At 42.0% G+C, this 25,000-nt stretch overlaps 1 protein-coding gene across 3 annotated transcripts in view; it reads right to left on the reverse strand.

Moving 5' to 3' along the window:
• Nucleotides 1-3,614: 3,614 nt before the first annotated feature.
• Nucleotides 3,615-25,000, reverse strand: part of LOC127633060 (trafficking protein particle complex subunit 10-like) — a 24,308-nt gene continuing 2,922 nt past the window's right edge. The window contains exons 3-23 of one of the 3 annotated variants that reach the window (XM_052111929.1): nucleotides 23,801-23,936; nucleotides 23,395-23,591; nucleotides 22,482-22,677; nucleotides 22,280-22,391; nucleotides 21,944-22,191; nucleotides 20,954-21,100; nucleotides 20,522-20,636; nucleotides 20,357-20,433; nucleotides 20,139-20,230; nucleotides 19,506-19,646; nucleotides 19,243-19,355; nucleotides 17,756-18,258; nucleotides 14,562-14,703; nucleotides 14,237-14,395; nucleotides 13,334-13,563; nucleotides 12,764-12,864; nucleotides 12,377-12,503; nucleotides 10,591-10,758; nucleotides 8,549-8,729; nucleotides 8,077-8,271; nucleotides 3,615-5,366 (exon numbers count right to left, since the gene is read on the reverse strand). In XM_052111929.1, coding sequence (XP_051967889.1) covers nucleotides 5,119-5,366; nucleotides 8,077-8,271; nucleotides 8,549-8,729; nucleotides 10,591-10,758; nucleotides 12,377-12,503; nucleotides 12,764-12,864; nucleotides 13,334-13,563; nucleotides 14,237-14,395; nucleotides 14,562-14,703; nucleotides 17,756-18,258; nucleotides 19,243-19,355; nucleotides 19,506-19,646; nucleotides 20,139-20,230; nucleotides 20,357-20,433; nucleotides 20,522-20,636; nucleotides 20,954-21,100; nucleotides 21,944-22,191; nucleotides 22,280-22,391; nucleotides 22,482-22,677; nucleotides 23,395-23,591; nucleotides 23,801-23,936 — 3,628 coding nt within the window. In that variant the 3' untranslated portion in view covers nucleotides 3,615-5,118. Of the gene's footprint in view, nucleotides 5,367-8,076; nucleotides 8,272-8,548; nucleotides 8,730-10,590; nucleotides 10,759-12,376; nucleotides 12,504-12,763; nucleotides 12,865-13,333; nucleotides 13,564-14,236; nucleotides 14,396-14,561; nucleotides 14,704-17,755; nucleotides 18,259-19,242; nucleotides 19,356-19,505; nucleotides 19,647-20,138; nucleotides 20,231-20,356; nucleotides 20,434-20,521; nucleotides 20,637-20,741; nucleotides 20,785-20,847; nucleotides 20,891-20,953; nucleotides 21,101-21,943; nucleotides 22,192-22,279; nucleotides 22,392-22,481; nucleotides 22,678-23,394; nucleotides 23,592-23,800; nucleotides 23,937-25,000 lie in introns of those variants that run through there. The other 2 variants (XM_052111931.1, XM_052111930.1) reach the window with 2 other exon arrangements.

Below are 25,000 nucleotides of genomic sequence, written 5' to 3' on the forward strand. Positions count from 1 at the left end.
TTCCTGGATGCGGCAGATATCTCTCCGCTTCTGACAGTCCTAGGCGCTGCCTTGTGTGTCTGGGTTGCAAGCAGTAGACCTGAAGGACGCGTACATTCATTTCTCAATTTTGCCCTGACACCGACCCTTTCTATGGTTCACGTTCGAGGGCCAGACGTACCAGTACAAGGTCCTCCCCTTCGGCCTGTCCCTGTCCCCTTGCTTCTTCACGAATGTCACAGAGGCCGCCCTTGCCCCACTAAGGGAAGTGGGCATCCGCATACTCAACTTCCTCGATGACTGGCTGATCTTAGCTCACTCTTGAGAGGCACTGTGCGCTCACAGGGACCAGGTGCTCGGACACCTCAGCCGTTTAGGGCTTCAGGTCCACTGGGAAAAGAGCAAGCTCACCCCGGTTCAGAGCATCTCTTTTCTCGGCATGGAGTTGGACTCCGTCTCAATGATAGCGCGCCTCACAAACGAGCGTGCGCAGTCAGTGCTGAATTGCCTCTTGTCGTTCAAAATAGGCACTGCAGTCCCTCTAAAACCATTCCAGAGGCTCCTGGGGCATATGGCATCCTCAGCCACGGTTGCGCCGCTAGGGTTCATGCATATGAGACCGCTCCAGAGCTGGCTTCAGACTCCAGTCTCGAGATGGTGCCGCGGCACTTATCATGTGACCTTCACCCCCCTCTGCCATCAGTTATTCAACCCCTGGACAGACCTCTGTTTCCTGCAGCAGGTGTCCAGACACAACGTGGTCACCACAGATGCCTCCAAACAGGGTTGGGGCACCATGTGCCGGTTCCCGGTCGGGCCCGCGGTTATGTTGGTACATCAACTGCCTAGAGTTCCTGGCTGTATTTCTTGCCCTGTGGAAGTTTCTCCCACTAATCCGAGACAAGCACATCTTGATCCGTTCAGACATCACCGCAACGGTAGCGTACATAAATCGCCAAGGCGGAGTGCGCTCTCGTCATATGTTACAACTCGCCCGCCATCTCCTCCTTTGGAGTCAGCGCCGACTGAGGTCGCTGCATGCCACTCATATCCCGGGCAGCCTCAACACGTCGAGTGAGTGACAGAAGGGGAATGTCTAGGTTACTGGTGTAACCCCGTTCCCGGATGGAGGGAACGAGACGACGTGTCCCCCTTGCCACAACACTGTACCAAGCCGCTGTAATGGCCAAACCTTATTCTCAGGTCCTCAGTGCAGAACCTGACTGAACAGATGCACGATCCCTGCCTTTTATACCCATATGTCTGGGGGCGGGACATGCAAATTCTGTTCGCCAATTTGGCATTGGTCTCTTTCATATTCAGAGGTATCCGACGCTCCCAAAAGAAGCCCCATGTGTCACTACAATCGACACAACGTCTCGTTCCCTCCATCAGGGAATGGGGTTACACCAGTAACCTAGACATTTATGTTCTAATTACCGAAAAAATACCTCCCTGCAAAATTTTGGTAATGTTAGTTTTTGTTAAAAATAAATACAAAATAAAACTTCAAATGATCGTTGTAAGAACGTTGGGAATTGGTCCCCAAAGAAATAAGTAAATGGGAATATGCTAACATTAAGGGGACTTAAGATAAAGTGTAACACACTGTAGTGGGGAATGTTAAACGGCCTATTATAGACTCTTCAGCTGAATTTAAATGGTAAAACATTCATGAAACAGCAAACATGTAAGAAGTAACGTACAAACTCTTGCGGCCAAAAATATTGTAATTATTAAACTGTATAATATTTTTGTAATATTTAAAACACAGGTTTTACCTACCTGTGATTTATGAGAAAACACTTGTTTATTTAAAGATGTATTCCTTGTGACCACATCCCTGTGTGACAACTTGCCCCGTCGGCTCCTAAATCACTGGCCTCCTCTTATGGAACAATAAAACACATTATTTACCTGGAACAAACTTGTAACAATTTGTACGTTTATTGTAAAGTGCTCCTGTAGCTCAACAGGTAGAGCGCTAATAACACACGGTCATGTGTTTGACTTCATGAGCTGATATTGCTGTCTGACAGTTCTGATGGGGGAAGAACACACAACAGGAAGTGCTGCAGGTGAGGAACAGAAGAGAGAAGGTCATGCTTCACCCTCTCCCTAACACCATTAAACACTCTGGACCTTTAACTGTACTGTTAATACTTAAAGGTACATTTCTTCTGTTATGATGTCAGACCTTTAATCACAGATGTTTCTTAAAGCCACAGTTTGCCCTAACATACAAATGTCATCATTTACTCACCCTCATGTCGTTCCAACACCAAAATATTTTACACCATTTGTTTCAGTGCATCTGTCTTCCACACAATGAAAGTGAATGGTGACTGAGGCAGTCTTTTGGGTTTTGAACGACATGAGGGTGAGTAAAGGTTTTTTTGGGTGAACTGTCCCTTTAAAATGGTTCTGGGGAGATTCATACTCTGTAAAAAACCTTTTTTCTGATGGAGTTTCGGGCAGCATGTTAATTCAGAGTCTGCTTGGACTCAGTTAAGGTCATGGCAGAAGTCCATCTCTGTCTGAACAGAAATATGTCCTGAAGAGCCCCAAGATCATTCGGTGTGTTTCTTAGCTCGTGTCAGCCTCTAATCTTACAGGCTTTTAATGAACACACTGAATTTATAAAAACAGTCTGCTGTGTGTGTGTGTGTGTGTGTGTGTGAGTGTGTGTGTGTGTGTATGTGTGTGTGTGTGAGCGTGTATTTATCACTTTGTGGGGACCAAATGTCCCCATAAGGATAGTAAAACCCAAAATTTTTGACCTTGTGGGGACATTTTGTCAGTCCCCATGAGGAAAACAGCTTATAAATCATACTAAATTATGTTTTTTGAAAATGTAAAAATGCAGAATGTTTTCTGTGAGGGTTAGGTTTAGGGGTAGGGTTAGGTTTAGGGGATAGAATATAAAGTTTGTACAGTATAAAAACCATTATGTCTATGGAAAGTCCCCATAAAACATGGAAACACAATGTGTGTGTGTGTGTGTGTGTGTGTGTGTGTGTGAGTGTGAGTGAGTGTGTGTGTGTGTGTGAGTGAGTGAGTGTGTGTGAGTGTGTGAGTGAGTGAGTGTGTGTTGACCCGATGAGAGGATGATTTAGTTGAGTTCATGATCTGCTGATCTTCAGTGAACACACCACATGTCTGTCTTGTGTTCTTTGTTTAATTCTCTCTCTCTCTCTCTTTGGCGGTGCGTGTCCTTCCCGTGTCCCATTGCGAACTCACGTCTGGAGGACATGTCGACCTCCCCCATCTGTCTGCGTGCAGCACACCTCGCCGGTACCACAAACACACACAATAATGACCAGCTTTCTAGTTTCGATATTAAGAGACGTTTGATTTGTACTATTGATTTGATGTTTGATATCATCAGCTGCAAACACACACTCTCTCTTAATGACTGTTTGTGGTTTGTTCTCCAGTAATCGGATCGAAACATCCTTATAATTTGACAAGTAATTGTTTTCTTGTTTTAACTCTTGTATTGTGCCGTGTGTGAGTGTGTGTGTATATGTGTGTATGTGTTTGTATATGTGTGTGTGTATATGTGTATTTACTTACCCCCCCCTCTCAAAAAAAACAAACGAGACCACAAGCATCTTTTTAAAACATATGTATATTTTCAGCTGTAGAATGCGTACATTTTTATTTTATTTAAATAATCTAAATACAATCTGTGATGTTTGACTGAATTTACAAAGAGCTTGTGAAAACTGTTACTGACGTCACGGACTGAAACCTAAACACCTGTTTTACACCCCAAAAGTCCTGAATGTCCCATGTGAGAAAGTCACGAAATCAGCCCGATACAAACGCATGATGCGGGATGTAAGCAGACACGAGTGTTTAAAACAATACTGTGTCCAAGTCAACAAAGAACAGAAACGCTTCCTCAAATATTTTTGGCAGTCGTCAAATTTAGTTTTAGCAACAGCAAGAGAAAAAAAACTAATTAGTAATAAGAATAAATACAGTTCTCCCAAAAATCTCCCTGTGAGAATTATAAATTGTTCTTTAAAAGGAATCTCATCGACAGTATTTGTGTCATAATGTTGATTAACACACACATTAATGTTGACTGGTTCCTCCTTTAATAAAAGCACAAATGTGTGTTCCAGTGACACTCTTACAATGGAAGTCAATGGGGCAATTTTTGGAGGTTTAAAGACAGAAATGTGAAGATTATAATTGTATAAAAGCACTTCCATTAATTCTTCTGTTAAACTCGTGTATTATTTCAGCTGTAAAGTTTACAGCGTTCATCATCATCATGGTAATAAAGTTGTATAATTGTCTCTATCTTCACACAGATGTGGTCAGTAAGTGATTTAATGACAGTAAAATATGTTTTGTGCTTTATTAAAGGAGGAACCAGTCAACATTAATGTGTGTGTTCATCAACATTATGATACAAACGCTGTAGATGAGATTAACTTGAACCCGGAATATTCCTGTAATCTTAAGTGTCTCTCACTCAATGTCATATTTTCTCCTGTAACTGTATATGGTTCAGCCAATGCGTCAATACAGTGATTCTCTTTAAATATCATCTATGTATTCAACAGTATGTACAGCAGCCTGCGGGTGGCGCTCACAGTCTGACAGAGAGAGAGCATGTGATGATAAAGCAACAGCACCTCCATTCACACAGACACTGAATGCAACAAGACTGAAGTGAAAGCGTAGTGAAGTAGTACAACCAGAAGGGGGCAACTCTAAACGCAGCAGGTTTGAGTCTCTCACATACAAACACACACAGAGATGCAGAAACGGCACAGTATAAATGTGTGAATGTCCCCGGGAACAGTCTCTATGGGATGTCCAAGACGGGAAAAGTGTTTTTGTGCCATCTAGTGTCTGTCGCAGTAAAGCGCAACAATAAGTGCATGACGTGATAAAAATGATGTAAAATAATGTAAAATAAAAGTATTAAGACAGCAGATGATTCTCAGGCTCAAATGATATCAGTTTGTTTTTGTTTGTGTTCCTGTTTTCAAGTCAGGCCAACGTCCACCTGTCGGTTCATAAATTGGGCACACCAGACTCCCCATCACTCACGCCCCTTTCGCTCCTCGTCTCTGGTCTGCTGAGGGCATACACAGGGGCGTCCAGGGCGAGACTGGGTCATGTGACATTGACTTCCATGATGTGATCGTCCGTGGCGGGCAGCACTAGCACCTGGCGGCCCTGCGCGCTATTAAACACCTGACCGGTGCCGAACGGCTCGCGCTTTGGCATGGGGAGACTGCGCGGCTGCTGCTCGCCGCTGCCCAGAGAGTGAACGCTCCCTCGGCTGCGCAGACTTGCCGTGTCGCCCTGATCATCCAAACCCTTATCCAGCAGAGACAGGTTATCGTTCTCCAGGCACGAATCTGATTGCAGGACAAAAACAGGGGAAGATACTATTAAGTACAGAAACACAAACCTTTTCATAACACAGTTTGTTACCATACAATTACTAACAACAAGTTGCTAACTACACTAAAACTACTTAAAGGGACAATATCTTTGTCTGGGCTCTATCGACATCTGTGTTACTCCTGGAGAAACATTGTTTTTATTTTTCCATCAGATGTGCTTCAACGCTGCTCATTAGTGATGGGTTGTTCATGAATGATTTGTTCATTTTGAATAAATCTTTTATACGACTCGAACTAATGAATGAAATGACTTGAATACAGGTTTGTTCATTTTGCTGACCGTGATTCAAAGATCCATGTCAGTAAAATGATCCGATCTTCCCATCACTACTGCTCACCTGCACAGATGCATCTGATATCAAATTAACCTCTTAAACCCGGTGCCAAGCCCTCTAGGTGGCGCTTAGAACTGTGCTGTATTAAAACATTTGCAAAAATCATATAGAAATATAAACAGTAAAAAGATCACACGGCCATGTGTTATGGAAAGGTCTTGATTAGTAGAATATAACAAGCTAATTTGTTTTATTTAAAGACCAATTCACATGAGTATTAGTGTGTGAAATCCACATGTTTATATAAAAAAAGATAAACCGCATTTCGGTCACATTTTGGTGTATTACTTCATGAAAAATATACATAGTAATGAAAATGAGATTTCACAACTTACAGCAGGTGATCCTGAATCAAACAAGCCCTCGCTCGATGTCAAATGGTGTGTAAATCCAGAGATATTCCTCAAAGAGTGTCATGAGAGCTACCCTGGTTAGCACAGATGCTGATCGCTATAGCAACACTCTGGGAGCGATTCACTGAAACACGTTATAGATGTGTCACTCACACTGGATCTCTAGAGATTGCCCAAATATGGAATCTGACAATCTATGTGTCTTATGTTCAGTGTGGTGGTCAATAATACAACTGGAGCACACATACATAGACTGCGCACAAGAGGGCGCTCAATGCTCATTTTTGACGTGATGGATTAGAGTGCATCATATGGGATGTAGTTGATAAAATTGTAAGTGTTTTTTTTTTTTTTTGTTTTGCATTCATAGTTTTCAGTTATTCTGTTTTAATGTTCAATAAAACACATGAATTATTGTTTGAAGATGTTATTTGGACACCTTGGTAACCATGGATACATGTGTTATAACTTGAGATTGCTTTTCCTATGAACAGTTATTTTTTTCCTGGTATAGTTCACATGTTGGAGAACAACACCAAAGTCATTTTTTGACCATCCATACTTCCTGTCAAAAAGGTATAATAACTGAAAAGTTTATTTTTAGCACTCATGTTTTGTTAGCGGTGTTGTAGCTTAAGAGTCTTTGATCAGGATACAAACATTTTCTTACATTTTGAAAGCTTTCTAAAAATGTAAACCACGCAATTGACGAGTTATAAGCTCGCTCTTTTGGGTATGCGATTTTAGCGGAAATCTGTCAAAATGTTTTTAGGGTGTAAGGGGTTAAGCAATATTGTGAACATTATTAAACCAAAAATGACTAATTTAATTAATTAATCAACTTTGTTGAGTGCTTCATAATGAACAGGGGCCGAATAGTTCAGTGTGCACACGTGGGACTCGTGATATACTGATTTCAGCACTCGGAGCGGTTCACGCGCATTGAGAATGCTAGTGCTGTGGGTTCTCACATCCGCGCGGTTCCAAACATCTGTAACCGCTGTTTAAAGATATTACTAGGCTTGAGATCTATGCATTTTATATGAAACAATAATCAGAAAATGTTACAAATGATTATTGATCTTAATTGGCATTTTCTTTTAAATATAAATAGGGCTACTTGTTGCCACACAAACTCTAAAATCTACTGCAAAGGCTAACCAGTATTCATGGAGCGCTTGTGAGGCCCAGGAGTCTGTCAAAGAGCAATACCCTCTGCCTTCTCAAGCCGCGTATGCACAATAGACGCAATTCAACACAACATTAGTAAAGTGTGAGCGGCAGGGTAACTAAACTCCGGTTTCATTTCCTCTAACATGTTTTGGAAAAACCAACTCCCCACCATGTTAAGCGGATGCATTTCTCTGACTATAATCTTAGATACACAGTTTTTTTAGCTTCTTGGCCAGTGGCAAATCAACTGATAATCTTTCCTTTCGCAATTGAAGGTCGGATCCGTTTATTGCCTCCGCCATAACATCACCCACACCAAAACACTATGTGAAACACCAGCTGCACAAATGTAGGGGTGATGATATCTTAATATTAATTTCAGTAAATATTATATCACCCCCTTGTGGTCTCCCAAAGCTATTACACCAGACTACATTAAACAGATGGCCAACTGACAGTGAATTGGAAGGCATGCAAGTTAGGCTTCTCAAATTCATTCTGCCCCAGACTATGTATATTGGGTGATGGGGTGGTTATTAAAGTAGGTGACAAATATATAAACAGCTGGGTCCAAACTAGTGTAATGAAAGTCTAATTCTTAGAGGATAGAAGTTCTTTCCCACTCCCCTTCCTCCAATACCACGGTCAAATCTATATCCCATAACCTCTTAAGAGCTGTTAAGGCTCCATCACAAGACTCAACGAGGAGTAATACACTGACGCTTCATGCCCCTTTCCAATGGCAGGGAGCACCATACAGAGGGTGTCTGCAGCTTTAGGGGGCTGTGCACTACCACTGACCTGTGTCGGGCTGGATGACAGGGCTTGTGTGGTGAGGCAGGTATTTGAACACTCGAATGTTCGGGAATGGCAGGTGTCCAGCAAACAACGGCATGATCTCCATATGAACCTTGTGTGTTGCCATGGCGGCAACTGGCATGGACACGACCCCTGAACTTTTGCCACACACTGCCCAGTTACTGTTGTTATCAATCACTGCAGACACACACACACACACACACACACACACACACACACATAAACACAATTATCAGAATAAACAATTCCACCCAGTAATCTGACTGTAGGCTGTTTGCAATTTCCAAGCAACATATATAGATGCTATAGTTATAAACTTACTATCTATAGGAATTATAAAGAATGAACGGGTCACAGGTGTGTTTATAGTCATTGAACAAACAGCTTTGTACGTGGCTCATGCAATCAGAATTCAGAGTCAGAACTCGATTTGAAGACATTTTGTCTGTCGCACCTTCATACATGAGTCTGGACGTGCGCAGTCCTTCTGTCTCACTACACTCCTCGTCTGATCTGTCTGTCTCACTGGGTTCTGTGAGACGTGTCAGTGACACCTCCAGTCTGCAGAGGGATCCGGTGCGACAGTGCTGCTCATCCGCAGCCGGATAGATCTCTGCTTGCACGCTGTACAACGTCTGCATAAATGCACAAACAAGCAGAAGTGTGATTTAGCAGCCAAAGCCAAAATATTGTATGAGTACATTTGAGGTCAGAAGTTTACATACACTTTGGTTGAAGTCATTAAAACTTCTTTTTTAACCACTCTACAGATATAATATTAGCAAACTATAGTTTTGGCGAGTCGTTTAGGACATCTACTTTGTGCATGACAGGAGTCATTTTTCCAACAATTGTTTACAGACAGATTGTTTCACTTTTAATTCACTAAATCACAGTTCCAGCGGGTGAGAAGTTTACATACACTAAGTTAACTGTGTCTTTAAGCAGCTTGGAAAACTCCAGAAAATGATGTCAAGCATTTAGACAGTTAGCCAATTAGCTTCTGACAGGAGGTGTACTGAATTGGAGGCGTACCGGTGGATGTATTTTGAGGCCTACCTTCAAACTCGGTGCCTCTTTGCTCGACATCATGAGAAAATCAAAAGAAATCAGACAAGACCTCAGAAAACAAATTGTGGACCTCCACAAGTCTGGTTCATCCTTGGGGGCAATTTCCAAATGCCTCAAGGCACCACGTTCATCTGTGACCACGCAGTCATCATACCGCTCAGGAATGAGACGCATTCTGTCTCCTAGAGATGAACACAGTTTGTGTGAAAAGTGCAAATCAACCCCAGAACAACAGCAAAGGACCTTGTGAAGATGCTGGAGGGAACAGGAGGACGAGTATCTATATCCACAGTAAAATGAGTCCTATATCGACATAACCTGAAAGGGTCAGGCTCGCCAGCTGAAGAACCCCATCCCAACCGTGAAGCATGGGGGTGCAGCATCATGTTGTGGGGGTGTTTGTCTAGGTGCATTCTGTCTCCTAGAGATGAACGTAGATGCTGGAGGAAACAGGAGGACGAGTATCTATATCCACAGTAAAATGAGTCCTATATGGACATCACCTGAAAGGCTGCTCAGCAAGGAAGAAGCTACTGCTCCAAAACCACCATATAAAACCCAGACTACAGTTTGCAAGTGCACATGGGGACAATGATGTTACTTTTTAGAGATATGTCCTCTGGTCTGATGAAACACAAATGCAACTGTTTGGCCATAATGACCATCGTTATGTTTGGAGGAAAAAGGGTGAGACTCGCCAGCTGAAGAACACCATCCCAACCGTGAATCATGGGGGAGGCAGCATCATGTTGTGGGGGTGTTTGCTGCAGGAGGGACTGGTGCACTTCACAAAACAGATGATGACATCATGAGGAAGGAAAATTATGTGGATATATTGAAGCAACATCTCAAGACATCAGACAGGAAGTTAAAGCTCAGTCACAAATGGGTCTTCCAAATGGACAATGACCCCAAGCACACCTCCAAAGTTGTGGCAAAATGGCTTAAGGACAAAAAGTCAAGATATTGGAGTGATCATCACAAAGTCTTGACCTCAATCCGATTGAACATTTGTGGGCAGAACTGAAAGTGTGTGTAAGCAAGAAGGCCGACAGACCTGACTCAGTTACACCAGTTCTGTCTGGAGGAATGGGACAAAATTCCAGCAACTGATTGTGAGAAGCTTGTGGAAGGATTCCCAAAACATTTGACCCAAGTTAAACAATTTAAAGGCAATGCTGCCAAATACTAACAAAGTGTATGTAAACTTCTGACTTCAACTGTATATGAACCATTTATTTAGTGACAGATGACTTAATGCCAAAATACTGTGGAGTTTAATTTAACAACAACAAAAGAATTAAGAAGTGCTTTCTCCTCCCTTTTATAAATGCAAATATAATAAAATGCTTGTTTTTCACTGGAGTTTGTGACTTGTTTCGGGTCAAGCAGCACTGCTATAAACGTCACTATAAACAGACTCACAGAAACTCTCTCCAGCGTGAAGTCGTAGCTGTAGGGTTTGAGTGCTGCGTCAGGTGCGTCTGCAGGAGTGAAGCTGGCAGAGAACACACACTGCAGAGACGGCGGCGGCAGTGCGCCGGACCAACGCAGCTCCCAAACGCTGAACACACACTGACGACTGATGATCACCTGCAGAGAACGACACCAAACAGTCATATCACTCACATCAGGACAGTCATTCACCGTCATCAGGTCATTCATCAAAAACATGTCCCCCTCAGTCATGCCAAGAAACCCTCATTTAAAAGGCATCTTTCTGTATGCTACACTTTTATTAAATCATATGAAATGACTTGACATTTTTTAGAAAATATGTATGAATTTGTCAGCTGCCTGAAAAACCCTCGTCCCCTTCATCCAGCAATTCTACGCCATTCTGTGCACACATTTTATTTTCTCAGGTCAAGCGCCAGTGCAATATTTACAAAACAAATAATAATTAATCATTTCAAAAAGAGCTGGTGCTTATCCATCTTATATGTACTTATATGGTAAATGTGTCATTGAGGTTACACTGTTTAATGTTCATGTGAAAGATTTAAGAATTGGATTTAATGATGTGATTGATTGATTTTAGTTTGATCAGTGATGTGTGATGCTATTGACATCAACTTAAATTCTTCTTTTAAGAGGATTTGTTATTTGCCGAAAGATTTCAAACAGATCGCCAACAGGTTAATTACCTCATTCAAACACATCCTACACATGACAATAGCCCCTTCCACACATACAGCCTTTTCCAGAAAATTACCTGCATTTTTCAGGTTAGAACTGGTGTGTGAACACACTGTGGCAGGGCGGAGGGCGGGGCCGGGTCGTGATCATACACACCCGCATCAGGCTAATTAAGCCTCCGAGAGGGATAAAGGCCGACTGCAGAGGATTGCGCGGGAGAGAGAGATCGTTTACGGTGTTTGTGTCTTCTGTTTTAAGTTTTATATTAAACTATTATTTGTATCGTCAAGCCGGTTCTCGCCTCCTCCTTTCCATTGACTGCTTTACAACAACCTTTTAGAAAATACTGGTCAATTTCGCTTTATATGTTTTTAATTCAGGAGCTCATTAAGGTTTTATTTTTACAACAGTTTTCACATGTTGTATTTATTTTATGTTTTTCTTTTCTTTCAAAATGTTTTATCCCCTTTTCTCCTCACCTCAATCCAGGTGGTGGAGGACAAGTTTCAAATGCCTCCGCTTCTGAGACCGCCAATCCGCGCATCTGATCACGTGACTCGTTGTGCATGACACCGCGGAGACTCACAGCATGTGGAGGCTCATGCTACTCTCCACGATCCACACACAACTCACAACACGCCCCATTGAGAGAACCACTAATCACCACCACGAGGAGGTTACCCCATGTGACTCTACCCTCCCTAGCAACCAGGCCAAATTGGTTAACCCATGTGACTCTACCCTCCCTAGCAACCGGGTCAAATTGGTTACCCCATGTGACTCTACCCTCCCTAGCAACCGGCCCAATTTGGTTGCTAAGGAGACCTGACTGGAGTCACTCAGCACGCCCTGATTTAAACTCACGACTCCAGGTGTGATAGTCAGCGTCAATAATCACTGAGATACCCAGACCCCCGTGTTAGAACGGAATTAAACATATATCCATCTATAAGTGGTCTGCAGTGCAGCTGACCACTTTTGAGAAGCTTGACTGTAATTAAAACACTTTTGTTTGTGAAGATGCAAGTTATCAGTATCAGTGTGTGTGTGTGTGTGAGAGAATGACACTTACATTGTGTTTGTTAGTACTGAGTGAGATCAGCTCCAGTGAAGGTGTGTGTTGATGCTCAGCGAGCGTGTGATTGGTCAGCCGAAAGTTAGTGTCTGATACATTCTGAAGACAAATCTGGATGAACTTCCTATCAGGGCGAAACGAAACAGGAAAAGCATCACAACTATCTGACTGTTCATGCATCTGTCACAGTAACAACACATGTGAGAGAGAATATGTTTGGAATAGAAACAAAAACACAAAGTGTTGCATTCATGCTGAACATTTAAATGTTGTCCACACTAAACATACTACATACTGCAGCAATAGTAAGATCAGTGTAGTAGCATGCTACTGTGAACACAGCCAGTGTGTATGTGTGTCATGTGTGTTGTGAGGTGTGTTTACCTGCATCCCGCAGACAACAGTGTGTGTTTGACTTTAAAGGGCACGTGGAACATGAGAGAGACTATAGTCGAGTAAATGGACCAGGGGCAATCAACAGACACCTACAGCAAACACACACACAACAACCCATTCACAATAATACATGTACACAGATACACAATTTACAGAGTCCTGTCATATTTGGTTTCTCGTGACCCTCCCTCTTTCAATTAAAATCGAGTTTTTGTTACTGTCCCTTTAAGACTTGCATATTTAAATGAAATCTGTTATGACTGGCTAACATCTTTGTGTGTGAAATGAGAAGCAACACCCCCGCCGGGTTGCTGATAACTGAATAGGTTTTGATGGGGGGCAGCCATATGTTAATGAGCACAACAGTGCCCGCCCACTTTTTTTGCCATCTTGGATCCTGGAGTAATTTTTCCATTCATTTTCTTCACAGGCATTTCATAAAATCCTTCCGTTACCAACAAATATCAATTTCCCTACAGAGAGATATTAAATGGGGTTTTTATTTCTGCTCTATAATTATGATGAATGCAGTTTAGTTTTAATCAACGTATGTCAAACCTTCTGGTCAATGACGGTCATTCCACTGTTAAACTGCGTTCTGCTGCGCGAGCGATGACTTATCTCGCCATTCGTGAGCCGCTCGCTCTCCATGCGTGCAGGGCATGATGGGATATGACACAGCACGTCGAGCAGGAACTCCAGCGTGTGATAGGGTGGAGTCACAGGAAGAGAGATGCTCGTCACCTTCTCAGACGACTGGATGGACAGAGCGCTCTCACCCACCAGCTCTGAGACGAATGTGAGACACAAGAGACTTATTTCAACACAGATTACAACAATATTCTTGTACAGCAGGTAAATCTAAAAGGGACAGTTCACCCAAAGATTTACACACCGTTTAGCCTCAGTCACCATTCACTTTCAATGTATGGCAAAAAAGATGCAATGAAAGTGAATGGTGACTGAGGCTATGAGTCCGTAATGCTCTGCCTAACATCTCACAGATGAAGAAAGACAGTCATACAGGTTTGGGACAACATGAGGGAGAGTAAATGATGACAGAATTAATTTGGGTAATGCACTTCAATGGAAGTCTATGGGGCAAGCAGTCAGAAGGGTTAAACACCATTAATGTGAAGCGTGTATTTTGGGTAAAGCACTCATATTAAAGGTGTAAAGAGTCTAAATCATCCCTTTAAGGCGGCACTACTTTTCCAGGTGGATGAACTTCTGGTTACTGGTGTAACTGCTGTATGTGTAGTTTGCTCTATGTGCTCAACAGTGAACCATTGTTACTCTTGTCTCGTGTTCTTCGATTGAAATGATGCCAACGGTGCTTTCTTTCAAACGTTTTGATTGACAGAAACTAGTGCTGTCAAACCATTCAAATAGTTCATCACGATTCATCTCAAGAGGTCTAATTCCTTTAAGGGTGTTATGTGTGACCCCGTGACCTCTCACCTCCAGTGCTGCTCAGGATGCGTGCGGCACATGTGGCGGAGTGCAGCACCGGCATCGAGTCGGTGTTGCTCAACTGAAGTGCATCACCCTTCTTCACCGTGTAGTGACCCGTTAAGATGGTGAATTTCACCTGCTGAGGTAAGCCGGCCAACAGGTTGTCTGGGAAACCAGAAAAGGTCAGGAGAGGTCAAGGCATCAGTTAAACAGGCTCCTTATGTGAGCGAATCAGATACAAACACTCTCGTCACAGTCTCAAAGAAACGTTTGAACTCTTTGGCTAGAGCCAGTAGTTGTTTAGAAGAGAATGATTGACAGCTGGACTGACCTGTGAGGGGTTGGATGGTGAGCTGAGGTTCCTGTGAGTAAACCTCATACTGCACTACAGGGTAAATATGAGGCAGAACAAACTGAACTCGCCCCACTGTAGCACAAAGCTGCCGAAGAGTGTATGTGCCCGGCTTCTGACTCTGAGAAACAAATGCATTAGAATTAGATTTATATATATATATATATATATATATATATATATATATATATATATATATATATATACACATATACACACACACACACATTTATTTTTATACTGCATATATTATAATGTATACTGTGTGTGTGTGTGTGTGTACACACACACACACACACACACACACACACACACACACACACACACACACACTTGCTATTTACAGGTACAAGTCTGAGTAAAATGTAGATTTTTGTTTTATTCTATAAAGTACTGACAACATTTCTCCCAAATTCAAAATACTGTCATTTAGAGCATTTATTCGCAGAAAATGTCAACTGGTCAAAGAAGGAAGGGAGTTTTCTTCCAGGATAATCTTGTACGTGGCTTGATTCATGCGTCCATCACAAAGATGAATCTGACTGACTGCAGTCTTGCTGAAGCCTCCCGAGATCATCAGGATCCACAGCGACACTGGGAAAAGCGCTAATGATTCTGCATGTGTCGGGAACACCAGCAAGAGTCTGTCTGAACATTGTGTTAATGTCTAGAGAGAAATGCACATTCGGTTTGAGCGACAGACGATGATCTCAGGATCAATGATGACAGAGATCGTCAACAGCTGATGCCTTTGAACATGTCACGACCATATTTGGCTCGTTTTCCCATTAATATGTTCAATTATTATTATTATGACATTAAAATAACAAATAATTTGCCTGTAGGAACACAGACACGCGTTTGAAGAAACACTCTTATATTATTGAGTTCAGATGACAGAAAAGCCGTATATGTGCATATATGATGTGCTGATACAGAGGCGTGCGGTCTCGTGGAACATGCTAAAAACATCATCTAAAGAGATCGCACACTTTGTTTCTGACTTCCGATTTGTATTTTTTATGAGTGCTGCAAATGACCTCTGACCTCTCAGTTCAGGAGCTGCTTTGAGTTCACTTTATTTCCACAGAACAGTTTACTGTGAACGCAACTCTACAGCCTTTAAAATAATACAAACTATATCAAATAATGATTATTATCATCATTATAATTTTCACATTTATAATAGTTTTATGTCTTCATTCGTGTAAGTAATGTTCCGGCTGCATGTTTAGACGGATTTTTGCTGACGGTAAATGGGAAGGTGGTTACTTATATATATATATATATATATATATATATATATATATATTATATATTATTTTATCACTTTATTACTTATTTCTTTGCTTTTTTCGTTTCGTTTTGGCAATTTGATGATGTATTTGATTAAGTTTTTCTTTTTTTAAATAAATGATTTAATTTTCAATGTAAAATCACTAAAGCAATAATATTCACTGATCCCTCAGCCCGAGGTTTCCCATGTAATTGGATATATATCTCGTGAAGGAGGGAACTAAACGAATGTATTCACACACATGAGATATTTTCCTGGATAAGGAAATACCCGACGGGTACAGAATGCACGGATGAAGCTTCTTTGCCAGAGAGATGTTCACAACTGTTGTAAAACCATCTTTCAAAAAGTTGAACAACACATTTTAAATGCACTTATTTTTTTCCAGTTTCATTTGAACTTTTAGTTAAATTAAATACAAATAAAGTTTAAAGTTTGAAATCAAGGTGTCTGCTTTATTGTGCAAGCTTAACCCTAACCATGTTTACCCAAAATTACCCCATAGTACCATCTAGTGTCCAACCAGCGGTAATACCGGGGTTAGTCCTGCTGAGTTTTTTTTACCAAAGTATGGAGGAAACTATGGTTTAGGAACCAGTATCAAAGTCAAGGTATCGGTATTGAACATTTTTGAACGATACCCAGCCCTACGTACAAGGATATACTGGAAGAAAACTTGCTTCCTTCTGTTCTGACAATATTCCCCGACTCTGAGGATTGGTTTCTCCAGCAGGACAATGCCCCATGCCACACAGACAGGCCAATCAAGGTGTGGATGGAGGAGCACCAGATCCCTGTCCTGGCCAGCCCAATCTCCAGACCTGAACCCCATTGAACACCTCTGGAATGTGATCAAGAGGAAGATGGATGTCTCAAGCCATCAAACAAAGCCGAGCTGCTTGAATTGTTGTGGCAGGAGTGGCATAAAGTCACCCAACAGCAATGTGAAAGACTGGCAGAGAGCATGCCAACACACATCTGCTTACAGTACCTTGTTAAAATTGGTACTAGCCAAAAGTGTTTAAACTGGTGCATCCCTGATTCACTTGTCAATTATTTCTTCAATGAACTTAATTGAATAAACAAAAGCCAACTTTTAATTTCCTGTTTGTCAAAAATCATGTTATTCCATATCATGCCCAAGTGAAGTCTATATATTCAATGCTAGAAGTTGTTTCTCAAATGCTTTGTTTCCATGGAAACTACTTACACTTTACTACTGTAAGGTGACATCACTATCAAATCTTCTTCAATATTTGCTGTCAACTATTTTTTTTTAAGTTTTGCGGAGGTCTCTAATATACATTTCTTAATATTAAATCTTAAAAGTATTTTAAAATTATTTATTTTAATATTTAACTATTTATTTTTTAAACTACCAAATCATTAAATAAATCAATAATATTAATCAATGAATGTGTTCAATGTATTTAATTTGACTAGCTTTGCATACATTTTTAACTTGCAAGATGTGACCCACTAAGATATTCGTTGTTGTGTTTTAAAGATGAGATGCAGCAGCACAACGGGCCATCATGCATGTTTCTTGAGAAACTTTAAGTTCTTTTAACTTGACACATCTTAATAAAGCTGGGCGAATGTAGAAAACTCCAAACAATCCCAACACAGCGCAGATGGATGCGAAAATGTGTCCCAAGTGAACGGAAAATCCATTTTGAAAGGTGAGGCGCCGATAACTGTTACCCTAAAAATGAAAAATCGAAGCTTGTGCTGAAAAAATAAAATAAAATTATTAAAGAAATCATTCTTTATTTCAATACTTCTAGTTATGAAAATCATCCATAAGCTTTGGGGTGATTTTTTTTATTTTAAGAAATTTGGCTCTCTATAACCCTGATCAAAACAATGTTCTCACCGGTGCAGTGAAAATTATGCTGTTGTTGCCAGGCAACAGAGTGACATCATTCGTCTTCAGCATCTGAGCACCATCTTCCATAGCAACGGCAGATGGCGCTGTGGTAGGCGTGTCCAGGGATGTGGTGCTGTCATGGCGACGCATTAGCAGGTGCATGTTCTTGCAGATCACGCCGGCGGAGTTGAGCGCGTTATCAGACGGACTGTGTTCCTGAATCTCGCAGAACTCGAGTGCCGGCTGCGCAGACACCGGACTCACCGCTGGGAATGTGACGGTACTGTCTGCACTCTGACCCGAACGTTTCTGAGCCGCAGTCCCGGGCTGCTCCAGCGTGAAGTGTATACTGACGGCGAGCTGCTCCACACGCACAGCCATGGGCATCAGACTGCACAGACGCAACTCCAGCTGCAGTGCAGCGCCAACGTGGACGAGTGCAGACGGCGGGCGAAAATGCAACTCCTGCAGCTGCGTGAATGAACTCATGCTGAGAGTGACACAATGCTCTGTGAGGGAAGAGAATACACATATACAGATAATAAAAATAACAACATGATGATTCTTTCAAACAATTCATTTCATGAGCCAGAGACTGACTGATTCACTGAGTCATCAGTACATTTAATACTATATTTACAAAGAAAATCACCATGTTTCATACATTTATACAAATTAATTTCATGATTTTTAAAATGTCAAGCGGTGAAAGAAATAAACTCTGATAGTTTCTGATTTTTGCTTTAATTTCTCCATGGCAGCGCTGGAGGGCATTACAGCCTGAACTCCTTGTTTCAACAATACAGCGGCGACCCTCTAGAGGTTACATAAACAATCACTGACTCCACGTGGAGTTTGATGTGCAACGTGACTAGGCTATCTAGAGATGGACGCTTCAAGCACAGGTTTAAAACATCCACATAGAAAAGCCAATGTATGTATAGAGTACAAGTTATTATTACAGATAGTCATGGTACAATAATTCAGTCATTTAAGACAACCAAAGGAGGTTTGATTATTAGTTTGGTTATACATGTAACTAATTGATGCACTGGAGAATTGCATTGCCAACAAGGTAGAGAGGACGCTAACATTAGCTGTTCCAAAGTCACGAATGTAAACTGCTGTTCCTTTTCATTTGTGGTTTTGAATAAAACAAATGGTCTTGCTGGTTTTTTCTAGGGTTGAGGGGGCGTCAGATTTGTTCCAGTCAGGTTGTAAACATGAGCGCTCCAAAGAGGAAATGCGGCCAAGAAGAGTAATCAGTTAATCATCAGTAATACCTCTACTTCACGATAATGGCAACCTTGTGTGAAAATTATGTTTCCTTAGTCATCGGTATCGGCAAAACCCACCATCGGTCGATCTCTAGTAAACATGTTAATTTTCTTCCATTTTTACAAACATTTATGAAGATATAAACACTACAAGCAATCCCTTCAGTGTTTAATCCACTCAGAACACAGAGTTGACCCTGCTGTTGACCTCCTCACCTTTGCACTCTGAGGTCTGGCTGGCAAAGGTCAGGATCTCCTGGCAGAAGTGTGTTCTCTCCTCCTCGCTCAGGTTGGCATTGCTGGCGAGCAGGGCGCTGGTCTGCAGGTATCTACAGATGCAGTTAAAGAAACCACACGCACCCGAGAACAAACAGACCAGAGGAACTCACAAGCGGGTTTGTGCAGTGTCAGGACAGTATAAACAACTGAATTGTGGACATTTCTGACTGATGACATGTTTGATGATGAGTGAAGGATACTCGTCCATCTTCTGTAGTCGTTTCTGACAATCAGCGACCTGTTTGCGTGTGTGTGTGAGCGGTAAACTCCAGCTCTCAGACACGTATGACTTCAGAGAATCCTGCAGGAAGTTCTCAGCACTCTGAGGGTCACCCTTCCTCCTGCGTGCACACACACACACATATATATATATGATTAATCTACTTAAATGAAATGATATACTGTTTTATTCACTGATAATCGATCTTTTTGCCGAAGCACACAATCTAGCCCGTGTTAGCATCTAAGAGACACCAGCTGCAGCCGAGGGGAGATTATCAGTGTATAACGACTTCAATTTTAATCTTTTCCTCACACAAAGCTATCATATGACCTCATAGTACTCGGAATATATCGCACAGATCACACGGACTAGTTTGATGATACTTCTGCGGTGCTTTTATGTTTTTTTGTCCTTTTTAGAGCTTGACAGCCCATTCTCCCTATAAACTATTGTATACAGCAAGAACTGCATAAAGATTCTTCAAAAATCTCCACTGAAATAAATAACACCTGAGTTAATGACAGGAGAATAATAATATTCATCAGAACTATTCCACAGCGGCAGTAATATTGGTGTGTTCCTGATAGTGGGAATTTTAAACGATGCTCACATGTAGAACTCAGCCAGACTCTTCCCCAGCAGTCGAGCTGAGCGCAGTCGCCCGATCGCTCTGTACATCTCCATAGCAGCATGAGACAGCTCCTGATCAGAGAAGATGACCAGAGACAGAGAGGTTCACAGCACACAGCCGTTTTCTGAATATAGCTAACAAATAAACTGATCAAAGCACATAAATAAAGTGAGAGATTATGAAAGATAAACTCTCACCAGATATTGTTTCTCAAATGCTTCTACAGATGATAACGCCTCTTTGAGTTTTTTATATGGACTCTGAAGGCTGTTTGCTGAGACAAAAGTGACACTGAATAAGATTCTTATAGAAAGACTGTGTTTGTGTAAAGGCAGTGATGGTGTTTCTTTGTTGTCAGTTACCGGTTTCAGGTCTCTCTGCTCCCAGACCGGCCAGCAGGTCAACCGTTTTGTTCAGGTCTTCAGAGTTTGGGCTGTTTTCTGACACCAGACCACACAGATCACCCAGAGACTTTAGCTGAAAACAATGATTAACATGGACACTGACTTATGCCACTTTTAGTAATATTATACTAGAAGTTTGCAGTTTGTGTGTGTGTGTGTGTGTGTGTGTGTGTATTACCTTCTCAGTAGCATAAGTCCACAGGCCAACAGTGTGTGAGAAGTTTGCAGTTTGTGTGTGTGTGTGTGTGTGTGTGTGTGTGTGTGTGTGTGTGTGTGTGTATTACCTTCTCAGTAGCATAAGTCCACAGGCCAACAGTGTGTGAGAAGTTTGCAGTTTGTGTGTGTGAGTGTGTGTGTGTGTGTGTGTGTGTGTGTGTGTGTGTGTATTACCTTCTCAGTAGCATAAGTCCACAGGCCAACAGTGTGTGAGAAGTTTGCATCTAGTTGTGTGCGGTCACAGCAGCCCTCGATTCTGTGCAACACCTCCAGACAGCTGAGAAACACCCAACAGTCCAATGCACCACTGACAACTGACACCTACAACAACAATAACAACAACAACAACAACAACATCACTGATACCTGAAACACATATCAGACTAACCAACTAATCTGAACTTGATTAAACTTGAATAAATTACTGTAATGAACCAAACAAAACAGACAGACAGATAATAGAAACACATACCCACAGACAGACAGACAGACAGACAGACAGATAATAGAAACACATACCCTCAAACAGACAGACAGACAGACAGATAATAGAAACACATACCCACAGACAGACAGACAGACAGATAATAGAAATACATACCCTCAGACAGACAGACAGACAGACAGATAATAGAAACACATACCCACAGACAGACAGACAGATAGAAACACAGACAGACAGACACATAGAAACAGACACACAGAAAGACAGACAGACCATAGAAAAACACACAAACAGACAGACAGATAATATAAACATAGACAGGGAGGCAAACAGACAGACAGACAGACAGACAGATAGATCATATTAACGGACACAAACAGACAGACAGATACAGATAATAGAAACAGACAGACAGACAGACAAAAAGACATACAGATGGATAGGAAACAGAAATTAGAAAGAGACAGACAGAGACACACACCCACAGACAGACAGACAGACAGACAGAGACACCCACAGACAGACAGACAGACAGACAGACAGACAGACACACACACACACCGACAGACAGACAGAGACACCCACAGACAGACAGACAGACAGACAGACACACACACACCGACAGACAGACAGACAGAAACACACACAGACAGACAGACAGAAACACACCCACAGACAGACAGACAGACAGAAACACACCCACAGACAGACACACACACCTCGAGCAGTCGCAGTTCTTGTATGCAGTTGTGCAGTAGTTCGAGTGCCCGTGTCGTCACCTCCCAGGGTCTCTGCAGGAAGATGAGCAATGTGCACTGACGTGAGAACAGATAACTGCGCAGGTCCAGCAGACTGGCCTCTCCTCGCTGAATCAGCTCACGTTTCTCCATGTCGATGGGTCGGCGTAACAACAGTCCGTTCCAGCTCCGCACCGGCTGACAGAACGAACCCAGCCAGTTAGCGCCATCTGAACACAGAAAACACACAATCATAATTCAGATCATTTGAGATCAAACTGAACAACACAAGATATTAAAATACAAATTGCATTTTACCTCCAGCGCCAAAGTTGACCACATACTGTGTGAAAAGAGCGTCTAATTCATCATACTGGACCAGAGCGTCTTCAAACTGCTGCAACATCTCGAAGACAAACGCCAGCTCCTCCTGAACAACACAGAGAACGAGTTTCACCAATGATCAAACAGTCAAGTCTGAGACTCTTTTGATTGACAGCTTCGTCGGCCAATGACACACCTGGACCATGAAGTAGTCGCAGAAGCTCCAGCCGGGCTCTGTGCGTTTCTCTCGTAGTGTTCTCATCTCATCCTCAAAGCGTCCCAGATTCCTGGTGAAGGACATGAGCAGCAGCGTGCGCAGTTTAGTGAGGAACGAACTCCAGGACTCCTGCGAGCGAGACGACTCCTTCAGAGGGTCCGACAGAGCCACACACCTGACAGAGAAGAAACTTTATGAAAAGCTGTCTACCGATGTGCATTTTTAATGTCGATATCCAGAGAGCAGACTCATTTCATTATGGCAAATGAGATGAAATAAACAGTTTATTTCACAGTTAGTACTAAAAATGTACACCGTTGAGAAGGATGAGGATTTCAGCCATTCTGGTTTCAATTCCCCATTTGAACTACATCTCAACGGTCAGACATTAACAACATTAATAGACATGATGATTCAGTGAGTGAGTCATTAGATAAATAATAGTTTGAGGCTGATTCAGGAGTCTTTTTGACAGCTTCAAAACAAACAGCCAAACATGTTATCCGTTCCAATCGGACTGCACTGCTAGTGCTGTATGTTTGATATTGTGTGCAACCAGCAAGAACATCACAACAGAAAGATGTGTGCTCTATCTATTGTTTCACGGCTCTCAGCTTCTCTGTCTCATCATATTCAATTCAGACCATAAAATCACAACCCGAGTGAAATATTATTTTGTTTGCCATAGTGCCGCAGATATATTAGCAGTGAAGCGAATAGGAATCCTTGCTCGATTGTTGACCCGATCCATTGGGTGCTTTCGGTATTTTTCAAATGTCTTTTATTTGACATTTTAGTCTTGTCCCAGACCTTCAATATTCCACTATAAAATACAAATGACTACACGTATAAATCTAAAATCAGGAGCAGGAGTCGGGTTTCAACGGCTCACCTGTCGCTCTGTTTGTTACAGAAGTCGTTGCGGATCTTGTCGACGATGGAGGTGCGCGGCAGGATGTTAGTTTTGTTCTTTTTCTTGTTGTCGCTCTCCACCACCACGATGAGCCAATCAACAGAGCCGTGAAGACGCAGGACACCCTGCCAGCGCTGCATGTCCTCTTTAACCGATGCTTTATACGCCTCTGTGTCCTGATTCACACAAACACATTATAAACACCGACTCTGAATGCAACAGCAAATGAATCGGCTTGCTCAGAATTGCGTTCTACCTACTAATTATGAAAGAAAGTAGTACGCACCGTGAACAGTATGTGACTTTTGATTTAATGCAACTCTGTAAAACCTTTAGTATGCAGTATAGCACTAGCATGTAAATGTTTGTGGCGTGTGAGACTCACGCAGCAGTCCGTCCAGTAGATGTGCAGGAATGGGAATGTGAGCAGCGCTTTATTCTCCTCTTTAGGAAGCAGTTCCTCTTTAAACTGGACAAAATTGGCCTCCAGGTAGATCATCTTTGGTGCTCGTCCATAAGACCTAAACACAGACACGCACAGGTTAAACTAGAAATCTCAAGCTGCTAAAAGAAGGTGGAACCGAATCGTCAGAGTTGGTGAAAAAGGTCCATTATCATTCAGCTTCCCTTCATTCTGTACTTTGGTTCTTTATCTAAAACTGAGCTGAACATTTAGATTCAGAATGTGTGATCTCAACAAGGTTATTTTGCCGTGTCTATGTGCACATATTTATGCATGCATTTATCACACTAGAGGTGTGACGATTCACTCGGACAATGATTCGATTATCTGCCTCACAATTATGTGCAAACTGAAACCAGTAATTACAGATCAGGGACAAAGAATGAAAAACGGTTTATAAGTAGCATGTAAAGGTGGAAACACGGATGTGGTAAGCACCCATGAGATCCCCATTCATTTTGGTAAGGGGAAAGAGGCGCCAGGCAGCTAAACGGAGACGTCTCCGCATGTCAAGCCCGTTCACAAGAATCCAATTGCATTTTCCCACTCCAATGTAACACCACAGGACAAAAACATCTTATTAAAAACCACACACAAATTATTTTAAGATTCAATTGTTCAATTTTAAAGCTTGAATTTAACAACTAAAGATCTGCTCATGCATGAATCATGGGAAATTCAGAACAGCTCCAGTGAGCATTTTATCAGCTTCATTTAATCACTGAAAGGCGTCAAACATTTGAGCTGCGAGACGAGGAAAGAAAATACTCGCATTTGCCAGTCTGAAAGGGGAACGATTCTCAGGCTCGTGGTGTAAATCTAGTCTCAGCATGCCCATACAGGGGTGCAAAATCCATATATGCAATACAGGATGAGGGGACACAGTCTCAATTCCAAGGGGGAGGTCGGACAGCGAAATATTCAAGGGTGCATTCATGACATCACTTCATGTACCGGCACTTTACACATGCTGTCTGCCCTGGTTTAGTGCCCGACTCACTAAAGGAATGCTGGAGATCAGGCAACGCTGCAAACGGTTGCACAAAATCTGCGCTGAACGCAAATGTGCAGGGTACAATTTCAATCTTGCGTGCTGATTCAGAGCACTACACGAGAATCATC

This window comes from Xyrauchen texanus, chromosome 39 (genome assembly GCF_025860055.1).
Source record: "Xyrauchen texanus isolate HMW12.3.18 chromosome 39, RBS_HiC_50CHRs, whole genome shotgun sequence".
NCBI classification, from domain to species: Eukaryota; Metazoa; Chordata; class Actinopteri; order Cypriniformes; family Catostomidae; genus Xyrauchen; species Xyrauchen texanus.